This window comes from Buceros rhinoceros, unplaced genomic scaffold, assembly GCF_000710305.1.
Source record: "Buceros rhinoceros silvestris isolate BGI_N320 unplaced genomic scaffold, ASM71030v1 scaffold9719, whole genome shotgun sequence".
Classification (NCBI taxonomy): domain Eukaryota; kingdom Metazoa; phylum Chordata; class Aves; order Bucerotiformes; family Bucerotidae; genus Buceros; species Buceros rhinoceros.
In genome coordinates this window covers 20961-40674 of record NW_010430933.1, presented here as the reverse complement: position 1 = coordinate 40674, position 19714 = coordinate 20961, and the positions used below count along the sequence as shown (strand labels likewise).

At 43.1% G+C, this 19714-nt stretch overlaps 1 protein-coding gene across 1 annotated transcript in view; it reads left to right on the top strand.

Annotated features, from left to right (window-relative positions):
• Positions 1 to 19714, top strand: part of GRIN2B (glutamate receptor, ionotropic, N-methyl D-aspartate 2B) — a gene marked incomplete at its 5' end in the record, with an annotated part of 116271 nt that overhangs the window by 95685 nt on the left and 872 nt on the right. The window contains 4 exons of the mRNA XM_010143213.1: positions 12351 to 12511; positions 14508 to 14695; positions 16465 to 16703; positions 18558 to 19676. Coding sequence (XP_010141515.1) covers positions 12351 to 12511; positions 14508 to 14695; positions 16465 to 16703; positions 18558 to 19676 — 1707 coding nt within the window. The remainder of the gene's footprint in view (positions 1 to 12350; positions 12512 to 14507; positions 14696 to 16464; positions 16704 to 18557; positions 19677 to 19714) is intronic.

The window sequence follows — 19714 nt, the reverse complement described above, 5'->3', positions numbered from 1 at the left end:
CTTGCGGCGCCCTGTGCTTGTGGCTTGCGGACCCGCTCTCCCCCTGCGCAGAATCCAAACCAGCACCCGCCACCTCCTCTGGTCCACCTTGTGCAGGAGGGTGACTGGATGTGGTCCTGGCAGGGGCAGAGCTGTGCTGGCCTGGTCAGCTCCTCATCCGGAGCTCTGCATCTCTGCAGCACCAGCAGCAAGCCCAGCCAGAGCATCCTTGCATGTGCTGCTGGCCTCCTGTCTATGGTCCACGTGGGGGGCTGCTACGGCCGTAGCACCCTGCCGTGAAAGCCCTCCTGGCCTGTCACAGAACGCTGCAGTCAGCTCCCGGGTCTGGATTTCATCTGACTGTAATCAGGAGATATAACCCAATTTCCAGCGAAGAAGGGAGCGCTTCAGACACATTAGAAAAACAAGTGCCTGCGGTATTTCAGTCTAACGAAGGCAATAAATACAGGAAAGATTATATAAAATGAACTAATGTGTGAAATAATCTAATAGCTGTATGTGATTTCTATTCATATACAGTAGTAATAGAATAAAAGCAAATGTGGGCAGCCAGCAGGGCATTTAAATAAAATAATTTAGAATGCAGGAGGTTAATAATAAAAAAAAAATAGTATCCATGCCTATAAATTAGTTGGAAATGCAAAAGAAGCTAATAAAGTATCAAAATGGTAATTTGATAATTGACGTAAAAAGGAGAGAAATGAATTTCTGCATGCCTGCAAATTAATGTAGATTGCTGAAATTTCACACGTATTTGACTTATTTGCTTTTCAAGATGTTAATGAAATGTTGAGACAAAGGGCCTGTTTCTATACAGAGCATAGATCAGCTACTTTTTTTCAATAGATATGCTTTTTTTTTTTTTAAAAAAAGAAAGTTTTGGAGTTAAAACTGGCCAATATTTTTACTGAAAAAAAAAATCTGAAGAGAGTGTAAGAAGGCAGAGAAAAATTCTGATACTTGCCAAAGTAGCTCATTTCAGTGTACATGAAACAAAATATTTTTTTTGATATTTCTGACATTGTATTTTTGACTTGTCTTTTTCTAAAGGCACTGCTCATAAAATTGACCTACATTTAAAATGAAAAAAAAAACAAAAATAAAGATTTTTTTTTTCTGTAACAAAGCAAAGGGACAGAAGGAGATAATTGGAAGACAAAACAACACATGTTGTTCTGAGGTGAATGAAACATTTCAGATTGATATAAAGCAAAAGTCTCACTGAAAAACCTTCCGCAAAAAGATTTGCTGTATTTCTGCAGTAAAAGATGCTTGGCCATAAAACTGAAAAATTATTTCCCACGTTGTATTCCATGGCACATTAAATCTAAATTATACAAGGATCTCAGATATGCAGAACACTTAAGCATGTGCTTAACTTTACGCTCATGACTGGCCACATTAAAGTCAATGGACTATTATTCACATGACTGAAGTTAAGTGCTTTTCTTTGCACCTTTTGCACAGCAAATACTTGCTCTGGAGAAGTCTAGGAATAAAATGTGGGTTTATCTATCAATTAGAAATTTTCCAAAGGGACCAAAGTGGGGTGGTGGTGGTGGGTAATGTCAGTCTTATACCTTGTAAGGTCTGTAAGGGGAAGATTGTCTAACCAGATGAAATCTTCCACAGGTTTGCACATTTGCTATCAACAGACGTTTGTGGTACTTTCACACATTTCTGCACGACACAAAGGAAGTTTTATGTGGTGATATCCAAAAGCAGAGAATACGCAGCCCTTTCAACAGCAGTATGATTTTTATTATCAAGAGACCTTTGGGGAGATATGAGATAGCTAGACAGGAGTGAGACCATACCACTTTCGACTCTGTCCTCTTGTGATAAATCAGAACCTTTTTCAATATGTGTAGAGTTCGATGCACCTTATCTGACCAAAACCAAAAAAAACATGAGAAAAAAGGAAGACCCCAAAACTTACATCACAGAGTAGACCTGAATTTCTTTCCACCGTGCTTCTTTGGGGAGTCATCTTCCTGTAAATAAGTTGAACGGTGTTCGATCTTTTGCTTAAATATGACCTTTATATGAAACGCTACTTGTACTGACTAGTGCTTAATATAACAAACAATTGGTTTGTGCGGAAGTGTAGAGCTCTGAAGCATAGAGTATCTGACATCTCAGCACCTCTTTGCAAATCAGTAGTTACTGTAGTATGAACTATTTACAAATACCATATAGTGAAGTATATATCTGTGTAATTATGAATTATGATAAAGTCTTCATGTTAATGAATAGCTATTAAAATAGCCACAGCATATTGTATATTAGTAATAAATCTTTGTAACTGGTGACTTAATTTATTGTGTGATCTCAGGTGATTTTTTATGGTTGTAGATAGGTACATTTATTGTAGATTTAGTCTTTCTGCAGTCTTTGGATTTGCACAATTTTTATGTTTTCTGAGATCCTGGGAACAAACCTCTGTGTCTGTGTGCTAAAATGTGATTCGGTAGTTTTAAGTTATAAATGTTTAAAGTCAGTGGGTTTTCAATCATGCCTTTCCCCCCCTGCTTCAGTCCTGCTTTCTTTGTCATTCTCCCTCTTTTTTCTAAGCTCAGCGCTGCGTATTGTGGACGGGTGAGGAGGCTCTGATATGCTTTAGCCTTGACTCAGTCTCTTGGGATTTTCTCTGTTGATCTGGAGGGATTTAATGGCAGTAAAACTCATAATGGGACTCTTCAGGATTAGTGCCAGTTAGAATGTAGTTTAGTTGGGAACTTCAGCAAGTAAGATACAAAGCGGGGGGATACTCAGAGTCAGATTGTAAGCTTTATTCATCCTTGCTGGGAAGAAGGAAATACAACCCGTTGGGCTTTGTTGGTGGCACAGATGTGAGTTGCTGGATGAGGGATGTCAGCTATGGAGCCGCGGTGTGATCCTTAGCTTGCAGCTTTGGTAGTCCTGCCCCCACTTCACTGTCCTAGCCTTTCCCAGGCCTTGGCCGCCATTGACTTTTCCATCTCATCTTCCTTTTAACTGTCCCTTGGAGCTAACTCTTTGGAGGCTCTGGGCAAATTTGGTTGCTTCTGTGCTAATTGTTTGGCAGTCTGGAAAACTCTGTCTTCAGAGAGTTACATAAAGGGAAGAGGGAGGTGGGGAGCAAAGGATTGTCCTGCTTCTCACATCAGTACGAGTCAGCGGAGAGGGAAGCAATGAATATTTTTATTTATTATTTATGTGATGCCATAAATGTACTTGGCACTCTGCAGTCAAATAAAAGACAATGGCCCTGCCACCAGGCTTTGGCAGCCTGAAAGACGAGAGCTGGCCTCCTTCATCTGAATGATCAGGGCTGAATTGCTGGTGGGGAGGGGATGGGAGAATGAGCCCTACAGGTTTAAAAGAAAACACAATAGTCCCCCCTCCACCCTCTGCCCTTTCATTGTTTATGTGTAGCAGGATTTGAAGTTATATGTACATACATATACTTGATGAGTCTTGGAGGCCCAGCAGGCTTGCTTGCTTCAGGTGTACCTGCTCCAGTGCCCCAGGGCTCACAAGGGAATGATACGGCTTGCAGATGGGAGGCAGCTTTCTGCAGAAGGCTAAAGGAAGGCATTATCTGCCACCTCTGGGATGGTGCTGGCGTGCCCCAATTGCTCTGTCTTGAGTGCCTCGCTTTCTGCTTTGCCTCCCTGCCTACAGAGGTGCTTAAGAAATTGCACTAATGCGATGAATAGGCTTTTCTAATTACTTGGATGAAAATTCTGGCCCTGGTGAAGTCTATGGGAGGTTTTCCAGACTTACACAGAATTTGACTCTACTGCCCAGTGGCTGGTACCCACAAGGTGCTGAAGCAGGTTGGCTACTATTAGTGCTTGGAAGATAGGAGGCTGTGACCTGCCTTTCTCAGCGAAAATGGATGAGAAATAGAGTTTCTCCTCCACCAAACTACATCTTGTGAATTTCTCAGTGTTTCATAATGTGTTAACCAGCTGTCTCATGTGCAAACAAAGCAGCTTTCAAACTCTTCCGTACTTAGCTGCCATCTCTCCTCTCAAGGTCTTTTTCATCAGTTGATTTTCTCCCTCTGAATAAACATCTACACTTCTAGTGATATTAACAAGAGTGTAGTAACCAGGACCTTTCCACCTCATTATTTAGTAGGTGCCTTTTGCCCCACTGTGTTTAGCTTCCAGGGAAGCTGACTTCTAAGCATGTTTTGATACTGGAAAAAACAGGTGATCTCCATCCTTTGCATGCACGCAAGCAAAAGCAGAGCATACTCTAACAAAGATCCTATAGCCCACTTAATTTCAACAGATACAACTGTGCTTATCTGATACTATACCTACTAATACTAGGGCTGTGCAAGGAGCTTTTGTCTGACTGGTGAAGGTCAGTGATTCCACTATAGATGTTCTGTGGTCAAGCTTGAGGGATACCTAACAATGTGATTGGCTTGAAGACTATAGCCTGCCAAATGACTCCTGAGGAAATTTTGAAGTGTTAGTGTTATCTTTTTGATGGAGAAGCAGCACGGAGTCTGCAAAATGATCACACACTTGGCAGACCCAGAAGACACCTGGTTTGTTGGTGGTGGGTGGACTCAGTCCATATGTGATAGTCTGATCCTGGATTTGCCCCACAGGCCCAGTATGTCCATAATGCCTGGGTCAGCAGAAGGGCAGTGAGGTCCCAGCATGCACATGTAGGTCTGTCTGTGGAACATGTGGGACCCCCAAAATGCCATCTGTTTGGGGTGACACTACACTGCCTAAGGTTTTCAGTCTTCTGCTCTGTGCAGAAATGGCAGAGAGCAGGTCTGCACATAGCAATCCAGCTTGCAAAGAGGCTGCACAGTCCTACTGTGTGCAATGCTCTGGCAATAACTGCATGTGATGGCGGCTTCTTCCACCAATTGGATCTCTGCTTTTGTCTCAGTTATTTTACAAGGGCAACTATTTTTAAAGTTGCTATATTTGAACTCCTTTCTTTTGCTTTCACCTGCCCCCCCCTCACCTCTGCATTGTCCTTAGGTTGCTCTGTTCCCTTTCCTGACCCACATGTGTCCCTATTTCACCACCAGACATTCATAGAATTTTTTCTTCTTGTTTGTGGGTCTGACCCACCCTTCATCTTCCTTTAGAAGTGACTTAAATCTCATTCTTTGCCAACTTTCCTGCAGTCAGCTGCACTAACTGATAACTCCTTTTTCAGACTTATCTAGAGGAATTCATGAGTGAAAGCACTATGCAAAGCAGGACCAGAGAATTTGAAACATCACCGGGTATTGAATAATAAGATAAACCACAAAGTCAAAGTCTGAGGGACCATAAGGTATTTTTATGCCCTCCCAAAACTGCCTTATAGTGGTTTTGATGCTGGTTTTTTGTTCGTTTGGGTTTTGTTTTGGTTTTAGTTTGTTTGTTTCAATTTAATTTCATTTTGTTTACAAGTCAAGGCATGTATTGTCTGGCTGGTGAAGACAAGAAACTGCGTTTTTGCCACTGCAACCTTAGGGCTGATTTCTGTGATAGGGCCCAACAATCAGAAAGAGCTGATGTGGCAACTTGCTACTGATGTGTGAGGAGTCCCAGCTGCTGCTGAGGAGGTGGAAGGTAATATTGTGGGGGAATGCAGAAGAAGAGAGGAAATCTGAGCAAGGATAAAAGAAGGATCTGAAAACTTGTAGTCACTTAGAAATGGATGTGAGTTACACCTTGGGAGTAAACCATGTCTGTAATGTCAAAACTAGGTGATTGTGCAGAGGGGAGAGAGATGCTTTAGGAGTGAAGCTTGAGAAGTGTCTGTATAAGAGATTCATGAGTAATAGAGGAATGAGCAGCACAGTCTCTTTAGTCTGCTCTCCTAACAGATTATTGTACCAGTGCTATGATTTAGGTTTGCAGTATGATTTTCTGCCTACGCTGTTGGGTTGGCACATTCCTAGCTGGGATACTACTGTAGCAACGTGAAAGTGCCCTGCACCAACATACCAACAGAGCAGGCTCCACGCTGTAAATCTGTGGAGCGCTTCCTTTACCAGGACAAGTGATGGGGCACGGTTGTGTGGATGTGCCTATGTGCATGAACAAGCTGGATAAAGAATATAGTAAAAGCTCTGGAGATGGTCCTGGCAGTGGTGATTGACATTCCAGAAACAAACTGATCACCACCTCAGTGCAGATCAGGACAGAGTTACAACTTTGAAGAACTTGCAAGCTGCAGTTGACAAGACTAAAGGACAGAGGGAAAAGCATGTAACATAGAGAGGCCCTTGGGAGCATAATAATGAGCATTAACTCTCACTAGCAATACTTTTATTGTCTCACTGTGAGCTTTTTTAGTGTAATGTTCTCTCAGCATCTTGGGTTCCTGATTGGATTGTTCTTGGTGTGGTGGAGAGCATGTCCATCAACCAAAGGCAAGTCAAGGAAGCATCCACTGGATACAGCCAAATGACAGCAGCAAGTATGGTTGCAGGTCTAGATAATACAGCTTGCGAAGAAAGACTGAGGAGACTGGGCCTCTTTAGCCCCAGTCTTCAAAAACATAAAAGGTGCCTTCAGAGAAGAAGAGACTATTCTGATTTCCCTGTCCATGGTGAAGAAAACAGAAAATATTGTAGTCAAATTGCATCACGAAGGCTTTAGTTCAGACACTTGGAAGAACTTTCCAATAGTAAAGCCCTGGCATAGACTGTCCAGGGAATGGCGGAGTCTCCAGCACCAGCCATCTTTCACAGCAGGATGAATGAAGAGCTGTCAGGAATGGTGATATCTAGAAGAGACCCACTGGAGAAAGAAGGGCAGAGCAGACATCTTCTTAGAGCCAGATGCAGGTTTGTGATTCTATGGCATTGTTCATGGTGTAGCCTGAGGACAAAAATTACATACTTTGGGGGTACAGGGAAGACAAGCCTCCTCTCTTTGAGAGTTGGGAAGGAGTTCATTTTCTGGCTGGAACAAACGATATAGAAGCAAGATGTATTGCTGTGAACATGTGTAGTCTATCAAGACTTAAGTGTAGGCATAGAAGCTACATCGGAGTTAGAGCTGAAAACCACTGACTCACTCTGTAATTCTTAACAAGTAACTTCCAGATGAAGCTCCTCTGCAAGCAGCCTGATTGGATTCTCAGGCAATGAAGAAAGGTGCAAGCTGACTGCAGTAACGTGCAGCTGAACCAGAGCGGGGACAATTAAGAATGTCTGGGCAATGCAGAGAGGTTGTGCTAAGATTGTGCATTTGAGGATGCACTTTTCTAATCTGATGTCACTAAATCTTACATTGCATCTCAGTAATAAATACTCTCCTTTGCAGAGATAATTGGCCTGTGCCACAACAGATATCTGCTGCTTGTACAGCTACCAAAAGAACAGAGTGTTGCTTATAGGTACCTGCGCAGAAGGTTGTGACTGACGTCCTGATGGGCAAGTTCAAGAGAGCAGTGAGCACTTTGGGCTGTCTGCTACCCGTAGTGGCTGACTCCGTGTACTTTTGGTGGGAGAAGCTGTCCTGAGGGCCAAATGGTCCAGTGGTAGATTCAGCTGTGAAAATGTCTAGACATCTAGAGCCAAATTAGGTGCACCAGAGTATTCAAAAATACCCTCAGGTGGCTGGCTAATCTGACACAGGGGCTATGAGAGACCTGCTCCCAGGGTGACGTTCCCCGGGGCATCTCAATTTAGCACCTAACACTTAGGCAAATTAACCGAACCCAGATTATCTAACATGGGTTTAAGCTCTTTTGCACTTGCAGCTAACAAAGGACCTTATTCTGCCAGGTCAGAGCTGTGGATCTTCCTGTGGTAGAAAATTTAAAATGAGGGTCTGGGCCTTTACAAAGCGAAGGGAGCCCTCCCAGAGATGCTGTGTAAGGATAAGGCACCACACGTGTACAAACACACACTCACACCAAGTTTTGCAAGCTCATTATGTTATCCAGCAGGGGATTATTTTTTTAAAGCAATGTAAAAGGAAATTGACTGGTAAAAAGGAGAGTTTTTGTTGTGAGAGCTTGCTGAGTTTGGGAAACCGCATTCAATACTATTGGCAAACACTTCACAGTGTAAACAGGGCTTACATCAGGCAGATAAATAAGTGCAGATGTGCTTTTCTCTAGGAACCATTTGGTGATAGACAATATATTGAAAAAAAATTCTCGTCAAATTAATTGTGGCCAATTAGACATAACCCCTTTCCCCCTGAATCCCCTCCAATTGCGACTGCCTGAATGGAAAGAGCTTCTATCACCTGTTTCATTATGCAGATTGATATTCGAACATCTGAGAACAATGCTGCTTTCTGCACAGCACGGCTCCAAATTGCTAATGAAACGGCTCTGCCAGACAAGTCACTTAAACCCACTCTCTCTGCTGCTGCTGCTGCAGACAGCTCTCACAGTGAGTTGTGGTGTGAAGCAGGGAAGAAGGGTCTCTCTGCTCTGAGAGTACTAATAGCCCCTAGCCTGTGTGTTTATTGCTCTCCAGGTCAGGAAGATTTCTGCTTTCTCACTCTGAGAGATTACTTTCCCAAAGCCGTGGTCTCATTTGGACTAAATTCTTCTTAAATTCAATTTGTGGAGTGAGGGGTTGAAGAGACAGGCAGCCGCTGGGCTCCAAACACAGACAGCTCATATCCCAAAACTAGCCCAGCCCTTTAGGTGTGCTTGGTGTCTGCTTCCCACCCCCATCTCTAGCATCCACTGCACATCCCACCACCCCTCTGCCTCCATTTGATGTGAAGCCAGCTCTGTAAGGAATTTCTCTCATGAGCAAAAGCATGTCACATCACCTTGGATACGAGGGGAGCATCTCATGACTGAGGCCCCATGGTGACCCAACAGGAAGCTGCAGGTGGGGTACACCTCTGCCTAGGACTCTTTGGTTGAAGGGCTGCAGCTGAGCCTTATGGGTTCCTTCCCTTTCAGACAGTCACCCCTTGAAGTAGTTAGAGCTGGGCAGCAGGACAGGGCTTCTGCTGCAAGGAAGTGTGAGATGGGGCTTCTACAAGTGCAGACCCCATCTGCCGCTCCCTGTTACCCTTTGCAGCTGGGTTTGCTCAGCAACCAGTGCAGTTGCTTGTCTTCCCCTCCCCTGTTACCACCACATTCTTTTTTTTTTTTTTTTTTTGCCTGGGGCAAAGAGGGCTTAGGACTCTGACAGGAGAAACATTTACATGAAATCATGGGAGAGTTCTCTCATTAATCTAAATTCTGACCCCTTCTGTCAATATCTGTGGTTAATTCCTTTGTCGGTATTTACTGAGGTATTAAAATTACCTCTGCACAGGCTGCCTCTATGAAATAGCCCGTACATTGTGCCTCAGCTCCTGTCTCATGTTTCTCAGACTTCTAGAGCAGCATACCAAAGTGCCCTGATTCCCTGGGGCGGACACTTCTGATCCAGGCCCACTCTCCCAGTCCTTGGGAGAAGCCAAAAAAGAGACCTTCCTTATTAAACTCTTTGACAACAGCGTCAATTAACTTTTCCCTTACCGATCATCTCCTGCTCCTCCACATGTGTTCCTCCACTGTGTTACCAGGAGAGGACACACTCCTTCTCCATCTGTCCCATATATTTTCTGGGAAGGCTTGAATGTCTTCTTTCTCCTTCAGTATGAGCTGTGTGGGGCACAAGTGAACTCAGAAAGATGCAGCAGCTTTTGGCTCTGGAGAGCTCTTCGGAGATCACTCTACCCCTGGACTGACCTGTGCCCATCTACTGCTGAGTCACAAACATGGGTATTTTTCAGCTGCTATCTCCTGCTAGAAAGCTGCATGCATGTACCACTATTATTTCTTGAATGTGGGGAAGTTAGCTGCATATCTCTGGCTCCACGGACCATGGAGTTGTGGATTCAACTAGGCATCAATTGCTTTCAGCTTTGCAAACACAAAGCCAGGTGGCTGGAAATGCGTGTTCCTTCTAGACACTCAAGATAAAGATCTCTGGTGTGTGTCCCCTACGGATCCTTTCAGACTGTTTCCTATCTCATTGTCCACCAGGCTATGGTTGAAGTGTGCATGCATGTGGGGGTGTGGAGAATAATTTGCATTCGCAGATCTGTTCTGACTGAGGAATGAGCAGGGGGTAAGGGATGATGAGTGAATGCACAATATGTGGTTTTATAGAAGCCACCATCTTGGCTTCCTTCTCTAGAAACATGCTTTTCCAGTTGGCAAAACCAGTTATTTCCTTTAAGCCCATGAGGTTAAAAATTAAATGTGGAGCCTTTCACCTCCATGATGGGCCCTTGAACTCAGTGGGGACAAAGTATACTTCAGATGTGGGATTGTTTTCCTTCTCACAGCTCTGCCTGACTCTATTAATACGTCTTACTCCAGTTCATAGACACAGTGATGGAAGCAGACAAGACTAGAGATTGTGTCATTGGGAATGGAGGTACAAAATGGACATTGGATGGGGTCTCTGTTTCTCTTAACACTCTTTGGACACAGGGAGAGGCTGTCATAGATGCTGCCCCTCCAAAGGGCGTGCTGATACTGAGGTCACACCAGTGTTGGTTGGGCCTGCCTGCTGCTTGTCGTGTTGACTTTACTCTGTTGGAGGTCTCTGTGCAGACAGGGTTCCGCGTCTGCCCTGAAAGCTGAGTTCTGAGACTTCTGAGGAAGCAAGCTGCCCACTTTGCAAACTCTGTTTTATCATGTCAGGGGAGAGACTGTGTTCATTTGCGTCTGGATGGCAATGCCCGTCTTGTGATGAGTCCCGTAAGCTGCTGCTATAATCAGCTTGGTTAAAAAGAATTATTTTATCACTCTGCAGTGAGTTTTCTCCCATTGAAGTTTTTTTTCATTGCAGGTTTTGGTAGCTGTGAGTTTTTCTTCATCCCTACAGGGTATGACAAGTTTCTAAGAGCCACCTAACTGCCTGTTTTATGCTAAGTGAAACCTTTATTTTTTTGGTGATGTGCCAACATGTGTTTCAAAAAACAGCCCTGATGTTTTCTGTTGGCTTAAAGCAGTAGGACACGTTTTCTCTCACACACTCATGTGCACATACAAGCCAGCCCATTTTGCCATCCAAACTGAAGAGATGATTCCTTGCACAGCCAAATGAGTTGACTGGTACTCGTGGTGTGACAAGTGATGTGAACAGTGCTTTCACCTACCCACAGACACAGATCCTGGTTGGCCTTACTATTAAGATGTTGTGGATGAGACACGCGGCTTTAGAGGCTTTGGCCTCCTCAGCTGAGTTGACCAGGTTCTGAATTGGCTTTGAGCAGAACCCAAGAACAAGGCTCACCTGCATGTTTTTTAAGCTATAGCTATAGACTGCAGTCACATTTCTACTATAGAAGGTGGCAGTACATGGCTGCATATAATCACGTACCAAGGTACTGTTAAATGGATTTGGTCTGACTGTTAGCATGTTTTTAGTGTGCTTCTCAGGATTGTCCAAATATACAGTCACAGCTGGAAGTCAAGAACTGGCACCAGGCAAGCTACTGATTGATATATCAAGAGAGGAGGGGCCTTCCCTCCATCTACCCTACCTTTGCATATTTTTCTTTACTGCTTATTCAAGTTCCTGACTTACAATTCTGTGCCTCTTCCTGTCTGCTGGTTCTAAGGGTTTTAAGCAGTCTTGATAATTGACAGTCTAAATTTTACTGCTCATAAAACCCCAGAGAGCATTGATTATGACTTGAGTTAAGCGAGTGGCATAAAAAATCTCATAGCCTTGCAGCCGTAGGGGAATGTTATGATGAATGTATTTCTTGCGAGCAGCAAAAGGTTTGGAGTATTCTGCCAGCTTTGTTCTGGGCATCAAATGTTACTAGTGACTTGAAGCCACTAATCACAACTCATTTGGGACATTTGCCCAAAAGTTTGAAAGCTAATCATTTGTTTGATGGAGAGGGTGTGAGGTGTTCTGAGAGGCACCTCTCCTCATTAATTACTTTTCTACTTCAGTCAGAATTAGGAAGTGCAAAGGTATTCACAGAGCTGAAAAAGATACTTCTTAGAAACTAAATGACACTTTGTGGATAAAATGCACACAGATTTTATTGAAAATCTTTCTTTGACTGTGTTCCAAATTCGCTGTTACCTTTTCCCTTTCTTTTTTCCTTTTTCCTTTTGCCTAATTTTATTTTAATCTTTGATTGCTGCCTATTTTATGCACTTATTCTAGAGTGGACAAAAAGACCAGGTTGCTCAGATTCGTTTCTTAGATATTAGGCACTTACAGGAGATGTGTGTGTGCTTGAAAACAGTGAAATATAGTATCTTCTCAATGATGTTTTCTACATAATAGTAAAATAAAATTAGAACTACCTTCCAAGGATACTGTGTTCTCCCATTCGGTGACTGCTTCTTGCTGAAAGATTGTGAGAAATGTTCTTCTTCTGTCTCTCCAGTTCCAGAAACCCAATGACTTCTCACCCCCTTTCCGCTTTGGGACAGTTCCCAATGGCAGCACAGAGAGGAACATTCGCAACAACTACCCTGAAATGCACAGCTACATGGTGAAGTTCAATCAGAGGGGGGTGGATGATGCACTGTTCTCACTGAAGACTGGGTGAGGCTTTCTTCTTTTATGCTTACGCATCACAGAAACATGACTTCTTTGTATACTTATCTGGAAAATTTTTTGTGGGCTTTGGGAAATGAATCTCCATTATCATTCCATGGTTAAAAGTAAAGCAAGACCACAAACAGCACGGGAGAATAATTCTGTAGCTCTCTTAGACAAGTTTTTCTATTGACATCTGTATAAGAGTTTCTGGTTTTGTTGTGTTTATTATAAGACTGTTAAAAAAAAATAGCAAGCTCACAGAGCTCTGTGGACAAAGGTTTTTTTCAGAGCATTTATACTGTCATCTGGAAATTCCTTTGTTCTCCCTCTGTGTATAAAAGATTATGTTCATCAGTAAGCTGAAAAAGTCCTTGTCAGACTAATCCCACTCCAGTGTATCACTACCTAATGTAGTGCAATGGAAGGTGTGCTTGAAGCAAATAGTTTGGAAATAGCTCTTCTCTCTAGAATATTTTTGTATCAAGGGGTGAACAAAAGGTTGTTTGAGTACTAAGGAAATATGTAAAATGGGAGCATTTTCTTGGGTAATTGGGGAAACATGGGCAAAGTCATTAGCAAAAGTATGTTTGAACAGTTCATCCTGTTTTAATAGAAGTAGATCTGTAAAGGAGCTAAGCTAACTTAAAACACCATTTTGCAAGCATTTGTCCTTTATAATTAAACACCTCCTCCCAAAGCTGACCACTTTTATTGTCAGAGCCGGTGAAAAAAACCATTCTTGCTTACACCCGTGTTGCAAGAGAAACACAAGAAAGTTCATTCCAGAGCACGAATGAAGATGTTCAGCCAGTTTAATTACTAGATTGACTGAATATTCCTAAACCTGTTTGCCAGGTTCAGAGGCACACAGCCCATTATAAATGATTGTACCATTGTTGGATGCCATCCTGGGAAGGTACATTTGCCAGGGTAGTCATCATCCAGAAAATAAATATGCTCAATCTTGGAAATATATGGTTGAAGTAGAACTCATCACTTGCAGTAGATGTCACCCTGGCTTCATAGCCACCCGTGAACAGACTTCCCCACAGATATGCACTCAAACTGAGGTAATCACCATACTGGCAATATAGGTACAAGAGGTGGATTGAAAAGGGAGCATGGGTGTGAGAATGTGCAAGGCGGAAGGTCTTTGGTCTTTTATTGGAAAGTGCTTCATTTCAGATCTAGTGGGAGGATTTACTCATCGTCTGTCTTTGGTTATGAGGAAGACGCAGCCCCCTCAAACTGACCACCCTCCCCAAATCTATTTGTTGCAGTGAGAGGAAGGCTCTCACTGTTGTGCTGTCTACAGATCCCACCCCATAATGAGAATTTCTTTATGTGGAAATGGAATTTTTCTCATAGTTTTCAGCCAAGCAATCTTTACTAAAGAGTTACTCAGCACGGCAAACCAGAAAGCTGCTGTCGTGGCCACTTGATGTTGGTAAAGAACAAGTAGTGCTTTTCCCAATAACCAAGGAGTTAAACATGATGTCCTGACTGTATTTAATTTGAAAATAATTACATTTTGCTGAGCTAAGTCGTGCCAGCAGTTTGAATCAGAGATAATATTCTCCTTACTCCAACCCCTCTCCCACTTTGCTGTTTTATACTGATACATTTTGTAAAGCATTTTATGTTCCTTTGAGATGAAAGGCAATAGAGAAATGTAAGCTATTCTTAGGACTATAGATCCCCTTGACTTCCTCTTCATTCATCTTTATCTTGCAGTATGTTTGTATTCCAAATCTTCTTTCAGATCAGAAATAATGATTATCAAAGAGTCAGAAAGAAATAGACAGTCCTCATTTATAATCTAACTTCACCTGTAGATAGGTTCTAGGCTCAGATTTTAGTTAACTCTGAAGAAGGTGAAGATGCAACCTATTTTAGTCTATCCGAAAGAGATAAGTTTCTGCTTTAATTACCTGAAAACACCTTTGAACTCATACAGATTCTGTCTTTCCTGTCCCTTTTGTTTCTTGCACCTGTACAGGAAGCTGGATGCTTTCATTTATGATGCAGCAGTGCTAAACTACATGGCTGGCAGAGATGAAGGCTGCAAGCTGGTGACAATTGGGAGTGGGAAAGTGTTTGCCTCCACTGGCTATGGCATTGCCATCCAAAAGGACTCAGGCTGGAAGCGCCAGGTTGATCTTGCCATTCTGCAGCTTTTTGGAGATGGTAAGTGACAAGAAAAAAAGGAGTTTTCTTAAAAAATACCAGGTTTTGCATGTAAGAAATAGAACTTCCTAGCTCTGGTGCTTCAGTTTTGAGTTGAGAAGAGGAAACGATTACAAGGGTTTGTTAGAGGCATTACACCAAAAATGTGAGGACGTCACTTGTTTTATGTTGTTGGTGCAGGGTAGCGGTATTATCAAAAACAATGTCAAAAGCACCAAAGGTTTCACAGAACCAGCTCAGATGTGTGACTGAAAAACAGCTGGTGTGAAGAATGTCTTGTAAAAACAAGACTCCTGTTGTGAACATTTCACTACCTTTGAGGTTTTGCCATGACCAAACCCACTGATTATATTGGACTTTCGTCACGCACTTTATAGTTCTAGACAGGATCAAGTCATTCAGAGTTTACAAAATTAAAGGATAAATATTTCTGGATGAAAGATTTAACTCCAATTTTCCAAAATCTAAGAAAAACTGAGGAAGGACTTGAGACTCAGAAGCCTATTTTGAAGTAAGGTTTTAATCAAAACATTATAGTTACCTAGTTCATCTTGTCCTTTACAGAGAAGTTGCTATTATTAAAAAAAATATTTGTGGAATAAGGAATTCCTTCCTAGAAAATATTTTCCTGGTTTTCCCTTTCCATTCCATATTACATCTTGCTGTGTCCTTTTTGTGAATAATAAAATTCACAGGTTATTTTATTTATAAGTAAGTATTTATGGGGTTTTTTTGAAATCTGAAAATAACATATGGTATAATAAATATGGAAAGAACATAGCTCTGATATACTTCGACAGAAATTGGCCACCTGACAGATAGGGTGTTCTGTCTCGTAAGCAACTTAATAGGTATTGTTTCAGAAAAAGACTTAAGTTCTCTGCAAAGCTTTAAAGGCTGTGCTATGGTGCCACATAAATATACAGATTTTTTTCTCCCTGTCACTGGGCTAGAGGTTAAAAATGTGAGAAACTAACTTTCCTAACGACATGAAAAGAATTGCCAAGCGGCAAAATTAGTTTGTTTCTGAATGTGTGTGTGTGAATGTCTCCCTCTCTCATTCCCCTTATGAAAATACCATAATGGAAGTAAGTGGGGTATGAAATTAGACTACAGAACATTTGTTCCTAGCTGATACTGATTAGTAATATTTTTGATTGGTCAAGGGCTTGAAAGTATTGAATTTGGACAAAATTGAAGGGAAGTAAAACAGGTAAAAATGCACAAATATTTTTGGCAATGTTGCACCTAGTTTTAATGCACTATGGATACAATGGAAACAAATTCAAAATCAGACATTTTGATTTTAAAAAATTAAACATTTTGAACTTCGAAGTGGAAATATACAATATTTTCATTTAGAAATCACTGATTTTTTTTCTACCAGTATCAGTCGCTGATCTTTCCCTTCATTGACCTAATATGAAAATGGAAGTTTGTGAGGACAGGTCTTCAGTAACCTGGTGGGCAACTTTTTCAGGATCTCACTGTAGACATCTCCAAGTGTCATAGCTGTGTTCTGTGGTACAGCTTTTTTTCTGTACCTGTGCCTGTGGAAAAATCCTGTTGCCTTCCCTGTGCAAATTGCACCTGCCCCTCCCAGAAGGGCAATCAGGATATTTCATGGACATTTCACTAGATGTGGAAAAAGAACATGGCCACTGAAAAGACCTTAGATAAGCTTCTTGCTTTCACTCTGCCCTAGCTTGAGCTCTGAAGCCATTGTAGGACTATCTAACCTGTTCCTTTCCTTCTCTCTATCTTTCTAGGGGAGATGGAGGAGCTGGAAGCACTGTGGCTCACTGGCATTTGTCACAATGAGAAGAATGAGGTTATGAGCAGCCAGCTGGATATAGATAACATGGCAGGTGTCTTCTACATGCTGGGAGCAGCCATGGCCCTCAGTCTCATTACCTTCATCTGTGAGCATCTCTTCTACTGGCAATTCCGCCACTGCTTCATGGGTGTCTGCTCTGGCAAGCCTGGTGTGGTCTTCTCCATCAGCAGGGTGAGTGTTGTTAGCTAGCAGAGAGGAACACAGGCTTTATTCAGATAGTCCTGGGCACTGGAGATGGGGAAATCCACCAAGACTGTCTAACCCGCAGATGGCATAGAGTGGTGGTCTGCAGGATAAAGGCTGGCATCTTTTCACTGTTGATGTTGCAAGGGCATCTAATGTTTTTCTGTGATATCTCTGTTTCTGCTGGATTATGGTCATGGAAATGGAAGTGAAAATCAGTATAAAGTGAAATTTACTGTATCTGTCTACTCCTCCAAAGTGAGTTGTGAGGAAGCAAAAATTGGGGACAATAAGTCAAGCAATAGTGGATAACATGATTAGAAATTCAGGAGTTTTTCATTGTCCTCTATATTACAGCTTTTCAGCTGACATTATGTTAATTGAAGTCTGCTATCCACAAGCCATGCCCTAAACCATGCAGAAATCCTTCCAGAGAGGATGACCACATAAACTTAGTGATTGCTTTATGTAAATATGCCTCAGGGTATAGTATTTACATTTAAAGCAGATTCTAGTAATTTCTGAGTCATCTTTCTGCTATTAGTGGAGCTAGCAGTGCCCCATTTGGAGCTCTTTTTTCCCTTCTTTCAAGCTGCTGGTCTGTTCTCCTGATCCATTGTGAAGTGTAGTCAAGTCTTGGCATTTTTGACCTCAGTGTCTGATGTAACAGAATTAAATTTGATAGTGTAAGGAGTGTATAATTGCTACATAGCATATTGTTGAGGAGAAATGACAAAGCCTTTTGAATGCAAGGGCACAGCCTCTCTTCTGCATTGCTAGTTTCTAGCCTGGTTTAGTCTGGAGATGAGATGAGAGATTGTGTTCGGTGATCCTTAGCTAAGTACAAATTCTTTCCTCTATCTCATTGAACTCCAGCGGGACTTGGTGGAGGCCAGGTTATCTGATACACCTGGGCCATGCTGGTGAAAAGTCTGAAAAATGTTAATCATCTGCTAGCTGCTGAGAAACCATGGTAACTTGATGTGATGGTGCCCATTACACAATTGACATTAATCAGGAGGTGCCATTTGGCAGGCCAGGGAATAAATGAGCCCTTTTCCTTCTGCCTCTAGGGGTAACCCTTGCAAACAGTCTATGTCATGGATGAAATGCGCTAGCAGGGAACACAGAGGAATCAAGCACTTCTGCTGTCTGTTTTGAGGTTGAATAGAGGACTTTCACTTCCAGAGCTGTCAATCTGGAGCCTGTTATCACTGTTAAATTTAACAGAATGCAATTAAAAATTCTATTGTATTTCATTCAACCAGACCTAAATACGTATTCGTCAGTCCTGCTCTTTCTCCGTTTCCTTTTCTAATCTTTACTGGTGATTAATGTAGCTAAGTTTATGACAAATGAAGCTGTTCCCTTCTTAAGATAGCTCCTGCCCTGTTGATTCACTGATGTCCAGATGAATTTCAAGGGCCAAAACAGACTTTCTTCCTCTCATCCACACAGAATCATTTGTCTTGATGCTTTTGTTTCCAAAGACATTATTTTCCCCATTTGCAATTCCGTGTTACACCTACTAGATTTGACTAACTTTTACAGATGCAAGCAGGTATTCCTGCATCCTGCAGATATGACATAAAGCAAAGCAGAGCAAGAGAAATGGAGGGGAGAGAAAAAATAAGAGGAGAAAGAAAAAGAGGCAGAACAGCAAGGGTTGGTAGAGCAGATCTGATTTAATTTGATTTGATTGTGCTTCATGGCAGAAGGCTGACATGTCTGTTGCTACAGGAACAGACTCTGTTGCTGCACAGGGTGCTTCCCAGTCCAGGTCTGTCCCCTTTTGTGTATTCTTTGCAGGACCGCTCACCTTCCTACTTTCTCCCATTTCAGGGTATCTACAGCTGCATCCATGGTGTGGCCATCGAGGAACGCCAGTCAGCAATGAACTCGCCCACAGCAACTATGAACAACACCCATTCCAACATCCTCCGCCTGCTTCGAACAGCCAAGAACATGGCCAACCTGTCAGGGGTCAATGGCTCACCACAGAGTGCCCTGGACTTTATCCGCCGCGAGTCATCGGTCTATGATATCTCTGAGCACCGACGCAGCTTCACCCACTCAGACTGCAAGTCCTACAACAACCCCCCTTGTGAGGAGAACCTTTTTAGTGACTATATCAGTGAGGTGGAAAGGACCTTTGGCAACCTTCAGCTGAAGGACAGCAACGTGTATCAAGACCACTACCACCACCACCACCGCCCCCACAGCATTGGCAGCACCAGCTCCATCGACGGACTCTATGACTGTGACAACCCACCCTTTAACGCCCAGTCGCGGTCCATCGGGAAGAAGCCCTTGGACCTGGGGTTACCGCCTGCCAAGCACAGCCAGCTGGGTGACCTTTATGGCAAGTTCTCCTTCAAGAGTGACCGTTATGGGGGCAGTGGGACCCACGATGACCTGATCCGCTCCGATGTCTCAGACATCTCCACTCACACAGTCACCTATGGCAACATTGAGGGCAATGCGGCCAAGCGGCGGAAGCAGCAGTACAAGGACAGCCTGAAGAAGCGCCCGGCCTCCGCCAAGTCCCGGCGGGAGTTTGATGAGATAGAGCTGTCATACCGCCGGCGCCCACCTCGCTCTCCTGACCATAAGCGCTACTTCAGGGACAAGGAAGGGCTACGGGACTTCTACCTGGACCAGTTTCGAGCCAAGGAGAACTCACCACACTGGGAACATGTGGACCTGACGGATATCTACAAAGAGCGGGGAGATGAGTTTAAGCGTGACACGGGAGGAGGAAGCAGTGGATCCTGCACCAACAGGGCCCACCACAAGCATGGCTCAGGCGAGTTTGGTGGAAGCAACGAGCACAAGCATGGCGTTGTGAGTGGGGTTCCGGCACCATGGGAGAAGAATCTGACCAACCTAGACTGGGAGGAGCGGCCTGGGGCTAATTTCTGCCGTGGCTGCCCTTCTAAGATGCACAACTACACGCCATCAGTGGTGGGGCAGAACTCCACCCGCCCGGCCTGCATCCG